Source organism: Phoenix dactylifera, chromosome 17, assembly GCF_051530095.1.
Source record: "Phoenix dactylifera cultivar Ajwa chromosome 17, Ajwa_hap1_PhDact_Kaust_v1.1, whole genome shotgun sequence".
Lineage (NCBI taxonomy): Eukaryota > Viridiplantae > Streptophyta > Magnoliopsida > Arecales > Arecaceae > Phoenix > Phoenix dactylifera.
This window is the reverse complement of record NC_143206.1, coordinates 10,980,772-10,994,839: the sequence shown is the minus strand read 5'-3', so window position 1 is coordinate 10,994,839 and position 14,068 is coordinate 10,980,772. Positions and strand designations below refer to the sequence as shown.

At 35.0% G+C, this 14,068-nt stretch overlaps 1 protein-coding gene across 2 annotated transcripts; it reads right to left on the bottom strand.

Annotated features, from left to right (window-relative positions):
• Window positions 1–598: 598 nt before the first annotated feature.
• Window positions 599–13,895, bottom strand: LOC103724055 (putative ADP-ribosylation factor GTPase-activating protein AGD11). Of its 2 annotated transcripts, none has more exons than XM_008815201.6 (9): window positions 13,639–13,895; window positions 13,378–13,495; window positions 10,378–10,471; window positions 5,672–5,747; window positions 4,677–4,840; window positions 4,387–4,591; window positions 4,129–4,245; window positions 3,939–4,034; window positions 599–1,017 (listed from the first exon to the last, which is right to left on the bottom strand). In XM_008815201.6, the coding sequence occupies exons 1-9, from the start codon at window positions 13,687–13,689 to the stop codon at window positions 736–738; spliced, it is 1,203 nt and encodes a 400-aa protein (XP_008813423.1). In that variant the 5' UTR covers window positions 13,690–13,895; the 3' UTR covers window positions 599–735. The 2 variants fall into 2 exon arrangements, with proteins under 2 accessions (XP_008813423.1, XP_008813422.1); XM_008815200.6 differs by having other exon boundaries at window positions 10,378–10,489; window positions 13,639–13,877.
• Between the last annotated feature and the right edge of the window lie 173 nt (window positions 13,896–14,068).

Genomic DNA, 14,068 nt, shown 5'->3' with positions numbered 1-14,068 from the left:
GCTGGGTGCTGCTGTTAGTTGCTATTGCTGTAACTTTGGAAATTTGCCGATGTCAGAATAAATGCGATAGATGAAGATTGGAAGTAACATTCCTACTTGTTTGGAAGTAACATTTCTATTTGTTTGTTTTGTTTTGAACTTTCTGATAATTTCTTTCTGGATACAGCTAATTATATTGGTTTTGCTGACCCTTGAGTTGTCCAGAATTGCCAATTTGTACCATGGGGCCATTGCTGATCCAAAAATTACATAGCTCTTAGTAGGGCTTAAGCAACATAGAGTTAGCGATCTCCAGTATTCATCTCAATGATGTTTTGTCATCATGCTGCTGTTAGGACTTTCTTTCACACCAAAAATCTAGTTCAACCTGTTATCTAGACAAGTGCTCACCATCATGATCATATGGCTTGAGAAAAGCCATCATGATAATAGGAGACTCCACATCAGATTTCATCATTGCCATTGTAAGTGGATGACCACTTGATGGATACTTATAAACTCATTTAGTGGGATCCTGAGATGCCGAGTAGGTCGAAATGAGTGGTTCAGAAGAGGCATAACCTGTTTTCTGTGGAAGTATGATGTTTTCCATCATTAATGACAGCTAAAAGGTTCTGTTGCATTATATAATCAGATAATAAAGCACATGGGAGTAAAGCTACGATTCCCACAAGTCATGTATCACGAAATGAAAGGCCAGAGTTTATATTACAGTACTTTGTACCCCTCCGGTGATTATTGACTTAGGGGTACACATTCGAGTTCAATCTCTAATTCACCACGTTCAACGTTTTGAAGTCTGAGTGTGATCTCCTGCTTTACCTTGCCATTATCGAGTGAAATAATACTGTCTTTGACCAACGTATTGTCGTCACTGGCCAGCCATTTCCCAAGCTGCATGGGCTCAGAAATGGTAGAGCTTTCATAAGCTTTGGCTGCTGAGACCAGCGGCTGGATATCTATTTCAGCCTCCCCCATGCGATCATCTGTTGAGAATGTATCCTTATCGTATACTTGCTGCCAAAAGATATAAAGAAGATACACAGTTCATGCTTTGTGAGAACCAAATATCTGCAACATACTTAAGCTTAACACATTTTATGGCATGGACAAATTCAGGACCAGCTTGGATTCAAAAATCTAAGTATATTCTAAGAATAAAAAGAAAATCGATGTATTTTTGTGGTGGATGTGCATTATGTGTTTTTTGATTTTTATTTAATTTCCAATAGTCCGGTTGAATTATATCATAGTTTGTTTTGAATTAAAAATTTCACCAATATTCTCTTTGTTTGGCCGCAACCTCGAGCAAGATCTTTTGTGCGTGTGCGTGAGAGAGAGTGAGAGAAAGAGAGAGAGAGAGAGAGAGAGAGAGAGAAAGAGAGAGAGAGAGAGAGAGAGAGCCATGATTATCTAGGTTGAGTCACGATTGATTGTCTATGTTTCAGGACCCACTGGGAACAACCAAAATCATGACTTCAGAATTGGATTGAGATTACAGTCATGAGAATTCAATCATATAACAAAATGTGGCAGAGGAGACAGCTCAACCACTTCTAGTCGCATATAGAAGGCACTTGCTTTTGGAGAGAAAAACCCCTGTATTCTCCTATTCTTTTGGGCTCACAAGAATGGGACCACTGTGTGAATGGGGCATTCATGAACAATCAACATTTTGGTACAAGTAGATTCAACTTCCAACTACACAAAAGGGTGATCCAATTCGTTTTGAATTATTTGGATAATGCCAAAACTATAAATTGGGAATTATGATATCTGAAATTTTTATAAAGTGGAACATAATTCACAAAAATAGGATCGTTTCGAAAACAATTGATTGCAACAAAAAATGCATTTGTTTTCAGCAAGTTATGGTTATGAAGCATCAAGAAAATCTTGTATCCTAGGTCCTTGTAAAGGTGAGAAGTCAACAAGTCTTTTCCAAGATGATCAAATGATGTAAATGCAAGTGTGGTTTTCAAGATCAATAAACATCATAGTTTGGTACATGTTACTTTACAAGATCAATAAAATGAAAATACCTATTTTAAATAAAAACAAAACGAAGCCTAGCATTTAGCTCCTTATAGAAGGCAAAAAACAAAAGATGACCTTCATATCTTTAATTTCCTGCACCTCTTTCAAGAAATTGATCTGAGTAGATACTGCGGTTATTTCACTAGACCAATTTGGAATGTTTGACAACCACCTAATCTACAAAATCCAATAGGGATATTTTAAATGCAAAATGTTCTATCCTATGATCAGTCTGAAACTATTCCCATCCTGGCTGATAAAGGGTTGCCACTAATAATTTGTGAAGATTAAAAAGATTTATAAAACATAGTTCGATCTTCCAGTTGCAATTTTTAATGGGTGAAACAATTTAATCCCCCTGCCATTCAAGGGTCATTTCAGTTGTTTCAGAACTGTTACATAGAGAATGACCTTGTCTTGGCTGGAATGTCACGAGACATATCACCATCCTTTTGATTCTCACGAAACAACTTTTGAAAAGGTTTTAGCCAGTTGCTCATCATGAAATATTGGCAAAAATTGGCTTTTACACCTTAACATCAGAGAATATTGAGTATAATTAAACATAATTGGATACATTCACCATCACTATTTACATCTATGCTTTTATATTTAACAGAAAATGGATTTTGGTCTTTTAATCCATTCACCACATAGAAGATATGAATTTTCTAGATTTTGGTCTTTTAGTCTATTGAGGTAATAGACCACTAGGGATTGTATTTATGTTACAGTAATAAAATCATGTCTGATTATGCTCTTTTCTTTCAGCTGAGAACAACAATAAAATACCCGGAAAGAATAGACAACTAGAGAAATAGGATGAAGAAAGAGTAATTCAGAGATGGAGAAAGCCGAATGAGAAGAGAGGGAAAGAGATAATAAAAATTAAAAAACATTAACTGAAACATAAAAAACTAAGTCCCCACTTTATATCTGATTCGCCAATTTCCGGCCTCTCCTTTTAACAGGATAGAGGAGCAGACCACTTATCGGGAAGGACTTCTTAAAAGCAAAGAAAATAAAATATAAAAAAATTACATTGTACCTTTTAGAGGAAATAATTCCTGCACCAACAAAGCTGATAAAGATTAATAATATTTTTCCTAAAGTTCCCAATGGAGGAGCAAATAAAAGAAGAGTAGATTCCAAGAAGAACTGATAAATGTCATTTAAAATAATATATTAGCAATAAATTTCAACAAGTTTCTACTTCGGCATTTTAATTTTTAAAGAAAGCAATAAGTATCATCTTGATCATGTCAGTTGTCCATTGAGTTCCAAATGGCCTTTAATAAAATACAAGCACTAGGTCCGCTTAACTATATTTTCAGTTTAAGCAAAATATAGTCGGATATTTTTAGTCAGCAGAAACTTATTGTTGAAGAATGTGCTCTGTTGGTTCAACAAATATTGTACCAGACAGATGGAATAGCTCAGTTGGTCAGAGCATGTAGCTGTTAGCCACAAGGCTGAAGGTTGAAGCACTTTCTCCAGTGTTTCTCAAAATTAGAGAGAGAGAGAGAGAGAGAGAGAGAGAGAGAGAGAGAGAGAGAGAGAGAGAGAAACAAAGATTATGCTGCTATGACTAACCAAATGTACTAGTAAGATGTTTAAGACACAAAATTAACTTCTGATGAAGACTATAGAGGGCATTTCTAAGAAGATAAATAGAAAATCTGGGAGTGCTTGAGTATATGAAAAACTGTAATATTTCAATCATAAGCATGTGAAAGGAACCATCAGCCTGAATATTAAAAGTGAACAAGCAAACTTTTGTGGAAGCTACAAATTATATGCTTCAGAAGATATGGTTGTGTACTAGAGTAGTTGAGAAATGACTGATATCATTCTGGTACCTAATTACAGCACTGTTCCTGTAGCAATAAAGACCAACTTACCAGCTTCAGAGGTGGGATGGGATCTGGGATTGACAACATCAGTCTTTCATTCCATACGGGATTCAAATTGCTTTTTATCACCCGTGTTTTCATTGTCTGCCATCATGAATAGAAAACTTGCGCCATTTCAGATATGCATAAAATATAAGATTCAGCATGTGAAGACTTGATTATGTTAAAAGTTCTTTACTTGGTGTCCCATATTGAGGATAACATAAGGATCACTAGTCATCACATCTCGAACAGCTAAATTGGTACCTCTTATGATGTTGACCTTGATCAAACCGAGAAATTCAACCATACCCATCTACAAAATTAAGTTTGATTAGAAGATTCAAGAGGAGTTTGGTTAGCAGATTCGAAAGCAGTCACATACAAATGCAAACTAAATAATATGGACCAAGGCAAACTCCATAAGTTTAATAAGTTTGGATCGTGTGAACCACACCGTTTTTTTTATTGCCTTCTGCTCAGACTCCTTCCTTCTCCAGCTATTTCGGAATGCATGACCTAGTCCATGACGGAGGCCAGTGTGTTGTTTCTCGAAGCTTTTACTGGAAACAGTCTTCTGCAAAGTTTTGCTCAAACTACCAGGTGTTGTAGATATAATCAATCCATTAGAGTTTGAAAATTGTTGCAGCTCATATTTTCTCCTGAATATTCAAGAAATGGAATTAAAATTTAAAATATTATGAGAACGTTGTAGACAAATTTGAAAATTGCAGCAGTAGAATGTACTTGATAAAATCAGAGCGTTCCTCGATAGAAGAATCTGGTCTTGGCTTTTTGAAATTTTCAGGCAAGAAAGCTTCATATCTCATATTTACTGCAGCATTACCACCCCCATCACTCAAAGAATCAACCTGTTCATCTGTCCACTCATCTAGCTTCACTGATAAGACCTGGAGCAGAAAGCAGGTAAACTTAATTTATATCATGATGGTAATGGTGCCAAGCTCAGCATCATATATGCATATTTCTAAACAGTGCAGGTTACTCTGAGACCCAATATGGCTTTCAGGGGTCTTGTTTACATAGGGATTGCCCCTTTAAATTTTATAATATCCATTAACCACCTTGCTATGAAGGATCTTGATTCTGTATTTTGTAATATGTTTCTTTCTTACCTTAAAAATATTCTCATTGCTGTTTCAACATAGGTATGAAGCACATGTATATAAAAGGCTATAACAAAGTGTAACAGTATAGTGCTTTCCCTACTTTCAACTTCAAACTAAACTAACGAATAAGAAAATTATTGGTGGGAACCCTAAAGCTGATTCAAAACCCATATTAGCAAAAGCTCTCTCAAATAGGTTAGTTACGTTGAACAAAATATTATATAATATCATTTCATCATTTCTTCATTCTTTCTAGATTCATTCTTCTAATGTGTTGTATTATTAAAAATTACTTAAATTTCATGCAAACTTCTCCTAGGTACATGTTTTTCGTCAATGTACTCCAGTAGAATTTTGTTTTGAGTTTTTTGATGCTTGCAATTTGACATATGCATTCCTTTTAGTCTCGCACAACAAACAAGAATTATTTGCACGAGAAATTCTTGATATATTTTAAAGAATAAATGCAACAAATCAAAACAATGCACTTTCAGATCCTGCCGTGTACTTCTATTCTACGTAATAATGGTTACATTCACTGAAATGAAATACCAAATAGTCAATCAGAATGTTTTTTGATAAGTCATATAAAAAGCTGTTTAGATTTGATACCTTTGATATATGCGCTCCAAGGCTTCTGTGAACCCCAGAACACTTGATACAAATAAATACTCCAAGACTCAATGACCTGGTTAGAGTAATTTGGTCTAATGAGATACATACTTGTTGAATAAAATACCAAAAATCATCAAGAGATACAAATAATGTGCCGAGAATATAATAGGTATCTTATTATTCTTGAATAAAACATAAATAATTTCACATAGCAAAGCCCAAAAATATGAAGCCAATTTTCAAATCGGCATGCTATAGAGTGCCAACATATCTGCTAGAGAATGCTAAAACATCTGCATGTCAAGAGTGAGTGATGCATAACGCTACAAATCAGGTTCTATCTTTCTGATGTGATGTACCAATCACAGTACAAGCAAGGAACAAAGCAAACTCAAATCCAAATTCCAATCAAGTCGACAGGTTTATAAAGACATTCTTATTAAATTATTTGATAATTCAAATGAGTCCACATTTTTCACCAAGGAAAATGGGCATCTAAAAGATGGCAACAAACGCAAAGGGCCACAAATTTTGCAAAAATATAAAATTCCAGATTGACTGCATCTTTTATGGAAGATAAAAATATCCAATCTGAAATCCAAATGCTACATCTAACTAGTCTTGTACGATTTACTTTCAGGATCTTCTAATGATCAATGATATTTGAAGCTCATAGGACATGAAACTTCTTCAACATTCATTTCTAATCACCCATTTTTGCATATGAAATATTGGCACTTCCTGCAAAGGTATTGTATACTTTGGATGAGCTGATATCAGGTATTATAATTTACATATTGACAAAGGTACTTGGTTATAGTGAACGAACATTAAAGTCAAGATGCTTTCAATATAAAATTCTATACAGATTATAGCTACTTAACATTGTACTTGTACTGTCACTGGAGAGTATAAGGGAGAAATGATGAGAATGATCAATAGTTGTGGCCACGTAGATGAACTACTAAATGCAGTAGACCTTCACAAATAAGTGGCCTTAGGTTTTCATATCATAATAATTATCACAAGAATATTTACCATTCAGGTTCATAGGGAGGCCCTGTGATGATTGATGGTAACTTATTAGATGACAGTGTGGCTCAGTGAATGATGTTACTATAATGAGAAGAAAAACATTAGGAGCAGATCTAAGGAAGCATATAGCATCCAATTTCTAGTGAGAACAAATAATGGTGGGATAGATTGATGCCCCCACCCCACGACGCCCCCAGCAAAAAAAAATCAATAAAAAAGAAATAGATGCATGCATTTTCACAGAAAATGGAGCAGGAGGGAAGTAGGAAGGCAATACATGTTCAGCATTATGTAATTGTGATATGCCTTGATTGGAAATTACATGATCCAACTGAAAGGTTGGCAACGCAGTCTAAGAAGGCTGGCCTACCAAAAAGAGCCTAAGCTTATAGGATGAGCGTTGTAATTATAATAACGACAAAGTAAATGCAAGACAAAGCTAAAAACAACATCATGTTAGAAATGTGAACTTAAGAATGATAAGATATTGCACCACAAAACAACATTCTGATGGAAAAGTAGTTGAGATAAAATAAGTATTAAGCATTTGAAACAAAAAAACTAGTAGGTTCTATGAAGGAAACGGGGAAAGATATGCGAGAAATTTGGGCTTTCGAGACTTAGTTGGAAACTGTGAGAAAGTATATGCAAGCTTGGATTAGAAAAAAATGCGGTAGTTAATGTGTCAGGTTACTTGTTGACCCATAACCCAGTTAGACTGTTTTCTGGGGCAGTGGAGGGTCAGCATTATTCAGTCCTCCACTACTGTTTGACATCATCATAACTCTTCAGTATCCTCTATCAGTCTCTCTATAGGAGGAGAAGTTAGTTTCCAACACATCTCTCTCACTCTTCCTCTTTCTCGTGCAACCTTCATATCTATTTATCTTACTTCCTAATTATATTTTATATATTTAATAAACTCCATAACATATAGAAAATCTTTCACCTGATTCAAGAATATAAAGGAAAAAACTCTTTGCCAAATAATTTGCACATAGTAAACTGTGATATGGTATTCATCAACCACTACAAAGTACTATTTACTGTGACTATAAGATCAACAAAATTTACTGTTTATGGCATACATAAACATGGTCTAAGTGCTTTTTACTGAATAGAAGAGATATGTGGATTTGATCTAGTCATGTGCCATCTACCTCTCTATTCATGCCAATTATAATTCTTTAAGGAATAGATCGACCAACAGATGGTTCATTTCATTGAGGTAGTTGCGAGTTCATTACATCACACACCATATTGAAATAAGATCTATGTAACGTTGAAGATCGTTATAGACGTGTGCACATGTATGTGTTTGACTTAGTTTTGAACTAGGAACTGCCATGGCAAACACCCCTCCTTGCACGAAGAAAAGGTCTAATTTCAAGTGTTGGGTTTTGCATCCCCTAGCAAGTTGATTGATCAAGCATTTTTTTTTTCAAAAATAAATTATATTTGATTTACATTTTTTTACTAGCAATTTGGCATGTCCAATGCATGTAAGAAAACATATAACTTGCAATAGCATTAAATTATAAATTCATAAAATAGAAAACTTAAAATGAAAAGATAAAAATTAGAATACAAAAATTAAAATAGAAGCTGATATGATTAAAATGAAAAAAAATATACATAATACAAAGCATACACAAATTTTGATTTTTCATAACCATCGACATCATCAGGTTTATAGCCCATTCTTGAAGATGCTGCCATTGCTAATTATCCACTCTCTATTATAACAACTTAGGAGATCATACAGTGTCCACTATTTCCTTCCTGACTCCCTTGTTTTTAAGGGATTAAAAGTAGAATTTGTTCAGAAAGAACTCAAAGAAGATAATAGCTGGCAACAGGCACTGATTGTTTAGGAAATAAAGATAGGGATCTATTTGTTTCCAAATTAGATTTTTTTTTTGTACATTGCAAAGATATTTTATGATTAACTCAAATCATTTTGGTCAGAAAAGATAATATACAGAGTCCTATAGGGAGTATTTCGAAAATAAAGCTTTCTTTTTTGTAATATAGTATGGATTATATTATAGAAGGAAGAAAAAGTCTGTGCTTCCAGACCAAGAACGGTAGACAGTTGAAATGCCAAAATGGTTGTGTACCCTATAGTATAACATTCTAGTAATCAGAACAAGAATAGTGCCATTTTGGAATGCAAACGATTTTTCCTACCATGCTGTCATGCAAGGTTCGTCGTACCGGTACCGAACCCCGTACCGGTGCCGCACTAGTATAAACGTACCGAGTGTCGGTACGGTACGGTATGCTCGGTACCGACCGTACCGACATTGGTGTACCGATATCGGTACCCATCGGTACGGGTACGGTACGCTCGGTACCGACCGGTACTGACCGGTACAGCGAACCTTGCTGTCATGTCAATGTATCCAAAAGTCTCCATCATCCAAAAGCCTAAAAGATAGAGAGGTTTGGACACCGCTGCTTCCCAACAATTTCCTTCAATCCAAATTTTTAATTGATATTATACAAATTTTTCTAGAGGGAACCTTCAGAATTTTTTTGTATCAACTACCTTGGCACACTTGAACCCCTGTTGTCAAACCTCAGTCATTCTAGATACCGTTTGCTGGAAGTTATTATTATACAATTCAACTCTCCAGAACAAAAGTTGGCCAACAAAAGTTCTTCCAACACTACATTTAAAGCTATATCTAACCTGCCAACTGGCGTGGTCCTAATACATATGCAATATCAAATCTATTTGGAGCTACCTATACATTGTTTCGATTAATATTTTTGGCCAGATCATTTGTCATTGCTATTTTCTACAATTCTTTTAAAAAAAGGATGAAAACAGCATAAATACGCAAATGCAAACATTTTTCTCCTGGAAAAAGTTCAGTGAAGATGCAGTTTACACTCATTATCACAAGTCAAGAGTAACATATTCCAGGTAGCCAGAAAATGCAACAGCTTAAGTGCATCACCACAGCTTTGCATTTGAATACAGCCTGTGATGTAGCAATTGAAGAAAAACAGCAAGCATCAAATACAGTATTTCTTCTGCTTGAAGGTGGAAGGTACCATGAAGTGCATCAACGCAACTGAAGTTCATTGGACTAGCAATTGATTACAGAAAGGGAACTCCAGATATAACAATTATATCAGAACAAGGCACCAAATCAAAGAGGTACACAATATTTTAAAGAATATGTTTAGCTGTCTCACTAAAAAAGATGTTTCTCCGACTACAAACCATACCGAAGATTCAGAGAATAACTATACATATAAAAAAAATTCTTAGATTGTCATAGGGTCGAGATCATCCCTAACTTCACCAGGGAATTCTTCAAGCCAAATATGGTTCACCAACGAAAATCACAGATCTCTTTAAAGAGCAGATAAAGTTGAAAAGACACATAAAATGAAAAGGCATTACATTACTATATAAGTATTTACGTAGGAGTTCAATGTTAGATAACTGCATAACATCAGTAACTATCTAACAAAATAGAACTTCAGTATTAACTTTAAAACTTTATTAAGAATACCAAATATGAAAATGGAAGAAGATTAACAAGTAGCAGGCAAAAATACATGATAATAAATTCGGATGACAATTGATACATGAGGAAATCTAGCACAACTTGAAAGCCAAGCTGGAATGCTCTACAAAGTTAAATACATACACCCATTTTGGATCTGGAGAGCCACAGTCAGCACAAAATCTGTTAGCTGGTTGACTCAACAGATTTTCCAGCCTTCCCAGTGGGCCTGAGGGACCTACAAAATGGAAACAAGCTGAACGTAGAAATAGTTTCAAGTCGTGGACAACCAAACTCATTGCATCATATATACATTCTCTTGTATTGCATATTTTCATAATCATACAATGAATATGATGGAAGCATCCCAGAAATTAAAATTATAAAATTAAGTTTGGTCATCCAAAGACTATTATTCATTTATTTGTATGTATTACGCCGGTGACATAGAATTTTGGACATAACAAGGTATACTAAATTACAGATACAAAATGATTAAATTGAAAAATAGTCACAATTTTGGTGTTTAGGAGGAGTTTGGCTATGTGTAAAGATCCAGAATTTGGAAAAGAATGCAAGACAATTTGCCAAAATTTGGAAAACAATTTGGCTAACAAAGGTTATAAGAAAATTTAACAAAAAATAATGTAATATTTTTGATATATTTATATATTTATTGATGTAAGAAAAGCATGAAAGAGGCAATAACAAGAAATAGAATAGTCATCACCAGTGCCAGCAACACATAGCATCATTATAAGGCTTTCTTAAATTATTCATGAATGTTATCAGTAAGTTGTTAATAACTGAATAGTTTTTTGTTAATTCAAATTACTCAAGAATAATTTTGCCGAGTAATATTTTACTAATACTTTGAGACTTTTTAATAAATTTGATAATATGTTGCTATGGGTAGAAATAGTTCTCACACCAGTAGGATGTGAAAGATGCCTAGCTCCTTGGAGCTTCCTACTACGTGTATGTAGCAACATCCAAGATTTGTGGTTTGGAAGTGTTTGGTGGTTTTTGCAGGAGAAGGGGGTGTGTGTGGGGGGGAAGGTCGTGGTTTAATTTTGTTGATAAAAGTATCTAGCTTTGGTCCTGAAAATGTTCAAAAGATTATTTCAGAAAGGGCCTTAATTATATAAATCATGTCAATCATCCTGTTTCAATTATATAAATACTACCGGTCGCATTACGTTAGCAATATTTGCCAATAATATATTAATGATTAGCAAGAATGGAACAAACTTAGAAACTATGGGTTTTCTCAGGAAACATTTTCCAACCAAAAGTTTGGCAAAACCATCCTCCCACCCCCACCCATCGGCATCAGAGCGACACATTCACAAATAGGCATTTTTCTATCCAATTACGAACCTCTAGATTCTAGACACTATAGTGAGATGAAATATAAAGCTTTAATGGATTATGCGAAAGTGGTATATGGTTGAAGAGGCGAACAAGCTTATACATTTAGCAATTAGTAGACTTGTTATTGCATTTTTTATGAGTTTTACGGGTTAGTTTAACCTATATGGTCTTACCTAGAGGCAGTGGTCGGAATATTAAAGCACTTCAGTGGTTTGCTAGTAAGAGGACTCTTGTATAGATATATGCATATTGGTTAGAATATATTCCAGAAGAGAGAAAATTCACCTACTAAATGTTAGATCTTTGTTGGAGCCAATTTAGTGACTTTAAGCAAAATCATAGTGTTATGAATCCTCCAAGTAACAAAATGCCAAGCTGACTCCTGTCATATGACTCGATGTAATGCTTGCTAAATGGAACTAAAGTGAAGCAGCCAATGACATAATGTTTTGATAATCAAGAAACCCTACAGGTAGCAAGTCAACCCACTAATTTCATTTATAATTAAATGAGGATAGGTCCACTGCCACTCCATTAGAGAAATTTGAACGGAAGGAAATATGCATAACATTTGTCAACAGAGATGAAGACTCATATTTGTTCATTAAAACACTGGAACGAGCAAAACTGTACAAGTAACTCAAGCTAGGGAGCAGGGACATTCAATATCTGTCTTAGGTCAGCAGAAGGTGTTGAATGATGCAAGTGATTAACATAGTGACAGTATTATCTGAATTTATAGAAAGATTAACAAAATATTGTTTGATTTGTACTCAGCAAATTATCCTTTTGATTATTTTTGGCATAAATGAATTTAAAAAATATATTTATTCACGAGTGTTCACAACCTATTCGTGGATTACAAATTGGCTACTCATTCTACTGTTCTTTCTGTGGTGATGTCACAAGTATTATTTTGCCTTTCTCCATACATACATACATACATATATTGTTAATTATTTGCTTTTGTCACTTTCCTTCTAATATTTGGTAATCTGAGTGCCATCCATTGATAGATTCTTCGCATTATCCAAATGCCAAATCTTTTCCCGTAGCCAGTTGTTGCCAAATGCTGAACTTGCTGCTATTATTCTCAAGGTTTATTTAACTCTTCCTGCATAAGCAGTCTCATTTGGGTTGATTATGTTATAACCCAAAAAAACTTAATTCAGTGTTAAGAATCAACAATGATGGAGGATCTTTTCAACTTTTTATATCCATTGGTGCTCACTGCTGTCTTCCACTTTCTTCACCTACTTTTCATTTTTCACTCTAACGAAGAAAAAGAGATACTTTGTTGCTTGGACGCTGAGCAGCAAATGCCTAGAAATGAATAGTTGGCGATTTTATGTCAAAGAAAACTTTTTTGCCATTTTGTTTAAAGCGAAAAGATTGATATCGCAAAGTTGTGCTTTAAATGCACCTTCAAGCCAATAATTCCTTTCTTTTTGTCAACCTTAGGGCAAAAAATTGGCATCATCATTCCAAAAGCTACATAAAATTTTCATCCAATTGATTTTTGATGTCAAAGGAAACCTCCTCAATTTAGAGTGCATTCAATGCAAAGTATTTCCAAGTAACTAACAAACCAAACATCCCAAATTCAAGTATACTCTGCATTTGAGACTGAGGAACTACTAAGAAATAGAGCTATGATCCAAATAAATGCAGCTCTGGTCATTTATTTTGTTGCAGCATCAGTTACCAACAATCCCCCAACCCTCCAATCCACTTCTTAAAATTATCATATGACAACAATGACGAAGATACCTGGATGGTCGTCGGGGCCGCGATTTTCTTGATGAGTAGTCATTTGCATAGCATGCCCCCGAATCACAGCAATCTTCTTCTGATAATAATCATCTCCCCGTGCTTCTATCTCTCCCCCCTTCAATCCAAAAAAAGAAACAACAAATAAATGGCATGATAAAATTGCATAATTATTACAAATTAAACATAAAGGTCGATAGATCTCAACAAAACAAAAGGGAAATTAACTAACAAAAAAGAGAGAAGAAAAGGGATCGCAACCTTCCGGAGAAGACCAAAGGAATCATCACCTTCGAAGGACATAAGGATCATCCATTGGATCTAAGTAACAACTTACGGAATAACATCGAAACAAGGAAATTATAATTTTCTCTATAGATTAGGGAGAGAAGAATATCGATATGGATGCTTTTTTTTATTTGTTCATAAGAAAAAAGAGGGAGAAGAGAGAAATGGATGGGGGCTTGTGGCCATAAAGTCAAAAGCCGAAGGGTTGACGCAATTGAAGGCTGGTGGACGGTTTGCGGAATAGCCAATGACCCGAGTGTTGTCTTTTCTGGGTACAGACCGGCTTTCGTTTTCGTGAGCGACTTCGCCAACTGGTCGAATTACAGCCGTCGGATTGACGTAGTTCGCCACCCGAGAAAAGACAAATCTGATGCCTGATTTGCCTGCCTAAGGGAGCCATAGG